Here is a 5,849-nt window from a genome sequence, read left to right on the forward strand (position 1 = left end):
CGTTCAGCATGATTTGCCAAAAAGCTTTTTCGATGTCTGCGACTAAACCAATGTTCTTAGCACGAAAACGGAGTAGAATGCCAAATAATGACGTTGTGAGCGAAGGTCCTGGATCTAAACAGTCATTTAAAGAAGGACCGTAAGTTGTAGAGCTAGCATCGAAAACCATTCTGACCTTTGTAGTTATACGGTCGTCTCTGCACACTGGACGATGCGGTAAGTAAAAAGCTTTCTCTGGGGTGGTTGAAGTTGGAACTTCTTCAATCACACCAATTCAATCTGTTCTTTGATAATAAAATCATAAGTTTTCAAAAGTTCCTCATTCGATTTGAAATGTTTCAGAAGCACTGATCTGAGTCGACGTTTACTGGTTTCAAAATTATCATTCAAAATTTCGTACTGTTCGAGAAATGGTAGGGAGACCTTATAACGTTTAGCCTCATCATTAAAAGAAATATCATTTTCGAAATTTTCAATAGCAGTAGATTTAATTTCGTCATTCGATTCTTGGACATTTTCACAGTCCCAAAATTTGTTCAAAGTTTTTTGTAAATCTGTGTTCGGTTCGCGTATCTCATACTGGCACTCTAGAACATGCGTGGTCAAAACGTTTGATTCTAACGGATTTTTGTTAATAGAGCCGGACAAAACATAGCCTAGCTTTGTATCAATAGCAACCAAAGTTCCTTTGGAATTTTTGACTTTGTGGTCGTTGAAAAATCTCCAATAATTATCAGCACCAATCAGCATGTCAACGACTAACGGAGAGTTCTTTGGATTCGAATCTGCAAAATCTAACGAAGCAAACTCAGGAATTTCATAAACACTTTCAATATTCTGATTCTTCAGTGGGTGGCAAATTTCGTTGCACAAAGCAGTCACTGGAATTTCACAATTTTTTCCTTTCACGGTAACTTCGAAAACGTTCAGAGTTTTGTTTGTAGAGTTATCATTAAAACTTTTAATACATATATCTTTAGTCGCGATGGGTTCATTTAGCTCGAGTCTTTCAGCAGCTTTCGGTGTAATATACGTAATCTGTGACCCCAAATCAAAAAGAATTCTCATTTTCTGTTCTTTCGTTTTACTCGAAACGGTAGCAGTAGCAGTTTGTAAAAATACATTATTATTCTTTGACCCAGCTACACACGAAACACTTTCATCGTTTCCCTCCTTTTTATTTGAACTGTCTTTCTCTTTTTCTTTCGTGAGAGTTTCAATGTTTTTATCCTGTTCATTGTTTGTACAAATCGAGACGTGGTGTTTTCCTTTACACACAAAACATTTCATATTCGTTCGACATTGTTTTGATGAATGGCCGATCTTGAAGCAACAAAAGCAACGTCTTTCCTTTATTATTATAGACTTTCTGATTTCTTTATTCTCTACTATATCACAATATTGTTCTTTGTGATTTCGTTTACAAAAGATGCATTGTTTTCGCTCACTTGTCTTCGTAGAGAGATTTTTTGAGGAGGCGTTGTCATGACGATTAGATCTTTGTGTGTGACCTAACAATGAACTTCCAGTAAATTTACTCTCTTGTAAACAACTTGAAGAGATTTTTTCGCGAGCTACAAGCTCATTTTTGAATGTTTTTAAAAGTGTTAATAAATCAAATTTTTGTTCATTCGAAATGTTTCTTGAGATAATAAGTTGCATTTCTCCAGGCATCTTATTCATCAAAAGTGGGATCAAAAGTGGCCCATATTCTTCATTTTTCATTTCAAAGGTTTCTAAATTTCGTAGCTGAGTTTCAACGGTGTCGTAAAGGTTTCGTAGAGCTTTCAAATCATTGATATTAGATACCGATTCAAGTTCAATAATTTTCCCCATATGAAACGATATAAGTTTTTCTTTGTTGCCGAAACGCTCTTTTAACAGTTCTAGAGCTTTTGAATAGTTTTCGCTCGATAAATGAAATCCCTTCAATAAATTTTCTGCCTCTCCTTCGAGGTAACCCAACAAATAATTAAGTTTTTGTACATCTGGGATGCTTTTTTCATTGTGAACAGCAACGTTAAACGATTCTATGAATGACTGGTAATCAGCAGGATTCCCAGAAAATTGTTTGATTTTCAAAGTCGGAAGTTTCACGTTTGTTTTTGCTTTTGCGACAGATTGGACAGAACTTACAGGAGTAGAAAGCTCGACATTTGAAGACCCCCCACCAGTGCTCTTTCCCCTAGAAAATTTGGTAACAAAATTCTCAATCTTACGTATTTCGTAGTTTGTTTTGACTTCGTAATCCAATGCGTCATTCATAATCAAATTGTAATCATCATCCTCGGTTTCTTCATCTGCAATTTCTTGGTATAACTCCATGATACTTTTCAATTTTTCTTTGACAGTGTTTTTCAAAACAACGAGATATTCAATTTTGTCATTCACTAACTTTGACTGTTCAGTAGTCATAATCTCTTTGATATCTCCTTCTAATAATTTCTTAACATACGAGACAAGTCCAGCACGCTGTCTCTTTGAATTTTTCTCAGCCATTTTAAATCAATAACTCAATAACCAAATAATCAAATAATCAAATTTTGTTTTTCTTATTTGTGTTGTTGTATGTTTTCTATATCTCTTCCAACAACCAAAACACAAATGCCCCAAGTGGCATTTCAATTTGTAAAATTTAAAAAACGAGTTCAATCCAGTTCGGTATGGACCATGTTGTATAAAGTATAATCATGAACTGGTCTTTCAAGTATAAACACGTGCATAAGTACAAAGTGCGCCGAGTAGGCAACTAACATAAGTATATACCGGGTTACAAATTATACGACAGATGGCGCCATTAAGTAGCCCGGTATTATATCGTATAGCAAAGTTTTCTGTGCTCGTCATTTGATTGGCTTAGAAATCTTGAGAATATTTCAGAAGATGAAAAGATAACCATTTTTCCTACAAAAAAGTTCATAATTATCACACTTCATAACATTATGAGAAGGCGTGTTAGGTGTGGTCTGGCTCTCTTGCCATTAGTATAGCAGAAAAGAGTCAAAGCCAGATTTTTCACTACAGCAGTAAGAGGCCAGGACACTTTTTAAGTAAAAACTAACTAATGCAATAAGTGCAAAAGAGTATTTTGCGAAAAACAGTGACAATCTTTGAAATACAAAAATTAAGTTTACTCAGGGAATAAGAAAGTCTAGCCGTCCGGTCTATTCAGCCACAGCCTTAAAATATTCGAAAAGCCAGTAGTCTGACACCTAACATCACAAACATATTAAACTACTACTCAACAACCAGCTACAATCAGTGACACTCTTTTGGCTCATTTGCCATTTTTCGAAAATTTAAATTCGAGCGAGAATGTCAATTTCAGGCCTTCAAATTGATTTCTTCGATTATTTCGATCTGGGAGGGATTTAGTGGTTTCTAGGCTTCAAGCCGATGAACGTTTTTTGGTATATATATGAAAGATACTTATATTGTATTTAGATAAGAATATTTTATTGTATAGAATTAATTGTAAATAGTATTTTCTCTCATTCATTTTTTTTCTTTATGAAAAATTACAAATCAACCTTAGGCGATGACTTGAGACGAAAGAAAGAAAGCCTGAAAATCTTGCTCTAATTCTTTTCTGCTTAACTGTTTGGGAGAAAGAGAGAAATATCGCTCCCAGTGGAAAATTATACTCTAATTTTACCCCAGCTGAAAAAAATCAGAAAAATAAGCAAATCTTCACTGCAAAATATTGTGCTATTTCTTCCATCCCTGCTGAATTCCCTTGCTCGAAAACAATGAAATTCAATCACCAGTCATAAAAAATTTACCTTATCGGGGAAACACATGTCGGGGGAAAGTGACGAAAATTTTGAGGGGGTGACGAAATTTTTCCCCGACGAAATGTTTCCCCGACATTTTATCACCAACCAAAATGTGTACCCGATTTTTTTATCTCCGACCAAAACATTTACCCTAAATTCTATACCGCAACCAAAATTCAAATATAATTTTTTTACACCTTTATTAACCGAGATTAGTGGTTTAAACGTCAAATTACAAGATCTATGTTCGAGCTAATGAAGGAAACCATTTCTTTTGGACAGTTTAGTCGGGTGAAAGTGACGAATTTGAAACTTTTCTTGGGGAAAAATGACGAATTTGAAATTTTGGTCGGGGAAAAGTGACGAAAATGCCTCTAGGTGACGAAATTTTTCCCCAAAAAAAAAAAAACTCCACTTAATAAAACTCAGATATTTTTTTCTCCGATAAGGTAGTACACTTTTTTGGAACTCTCCCATTTTTTGACTTTTTCGCTAGCAAGTTTTAAGCGAACGGCAAATCTTTTGCACCCTTTTTCTAAATTGATCTTTCAATTTGTCAATTTTTGGCCATAAAATGAAAGCCGTTTTATTTTCTTTTTCTAATTTTCTGTTTTAAATATTTTCAAGAGCGTTGAAGGGCGTTCTCTTTTTCTTTTTCTTTTTCTTTTTTAAATATCTAATTTTCCAAATTTTCAAAGCTATTCGAGGCTACATAGAGGCTCCTCCATTAGGGGAATTGAAAAACCTTTTACTATCTCCAAAACCTGAGGATCTTGAGTCAGAACTTCCCAGTTCCTTAGAAAGTGTTTTACTTTCCCCAAAGATTTCAGACCCTTTAAAGGCATTAAGGGAAACATGCCCTCTAGGGCTGGGTAAGTCTTTGTTAAGTCCCTTACTGGAATATAATTTGAAACATGTCTTACCTCCTCTGAGGGATGGCTTCCACGAACTTCTTTGTTTGGGTTTGTTTGTTTGCCCTCGACCTCTTTGTGGACCTTGAAACCGGGGGCCCCCACGAAAGGGTCATCGACCACCCAACCTTGCACCAGAAAAACCTCCTCTAGGTAAATGGTGACTCCTGCCGCTTGGATAACCGCCTCTTCCACGGGCTGCTTGTCGTGTCGGTTTCTTCAAAGCCGTGAATGAAGATTTTTCCTTGGTACGAACAGCTGGCAAAAGATAATACGACTCATCAAAACTTGGCCCAAATAACTCTCTATTGCCCAGATTATCCAAAGCAGTAGACTGAGCCTTCAACATCTCCTTCACTGCTTGTTGGCTTGTTATAAGCTTTGACAATATCGAATAACGGCGCTGGTAGGAAATGTCATTAAAGCATTGTGCGATCAAAACCATGCTCTTGTCAAAAACTTTTGCTGGACCAGCCAAACCGTCCTCTTGGTTATTCTCTTGTAAACCTTTTCGTTCTTCGTCTAACCAAGACCAGAGGGCACATAGTGGCCCGAAGACAGAGGCCAAGTTATCTTGGACCCCTTTTAAAACTTTGTCCATATGCAAGCAATCAAATTTATTATTCTCATGTAGTAGTTCTTTCACATAGACGTCCAGTTCAGGAACTGATTTAATGTTCAAAGTTGGATATTCATTCAGAATTTTCTCCTTCGCTTCCTTGTGGTTGAGGTGCTTAGAAAGGTATTTATTCAAATACACGGTCTGGTCCTCCCTAAGTTCCCAATCGCCATTAGTTCCATCTCGAAACGAGATAGTTTGTCTGCTGGTTCTACTGCCTCATCAGTCTGTCTTAAACGTTTACGTGGTGTATCTGCATTTCCAGTAGATACACTTTCTGTCAGTGACTCAGCAGGGGTAGGAGGAGTGCACTCTTCCTTATCAGGAGCACTGTCATTTGTACGGTGTGCTTTTGCGATTCTACAAAAGACACCAGAAAACATGGTTTATTTTTTACCCTCAATCATTTACAATTGAAAGGTTAGAGCTTAATAACATTTGGACCCTCACTCAACCACGTAATGGCTGCAAGAGTCAACCCCGGGGGTGGGGGGGTACTAGAGTTGGCGAATGAAGGGTAATGTGCGGACGGGACCTCTGAAA

At 36.7% G+C, this 5,849-nt stretch overlaps 1 protein-coding gene across 1 annotated transcript; it reads right to left on the minus strand.

Moving 5' to 3' along the window:
- Positions 1–264: 264 nt before the first annotated feature.
- LOC136818758 (uncharacterized) lies at positions 265–2,499 on the minus strand. Its single transcript, XM_067074999.1, has one exon. It carries the CDS (start codon positions 2,497–2,499, stop codon positions 265–267), a length of 2,235 nt encoding a protein of 744 aa, XP_066931100.1.
- Positions 2,500–5,849: the final 3,350 nt, after the last annotated feature.

Source organism: Clytia hemisphaerica, unplaced genomic scaffold, assembly GCF_902728285.1.
Source record: "Clytia hemisphaerica strain Z4C2 unplaced genomic scaffold, Clytia hemisphaerica genome assembly, whole genome shotgun sequence".
NCBI classification, from domain to species: domain Eukaryota; kingdom Metazoa; phylum Cnidaria; class Hydrozoa; order Leptothecata; family Clytiidae; genus Clytia; species Clytia hemisphaerica.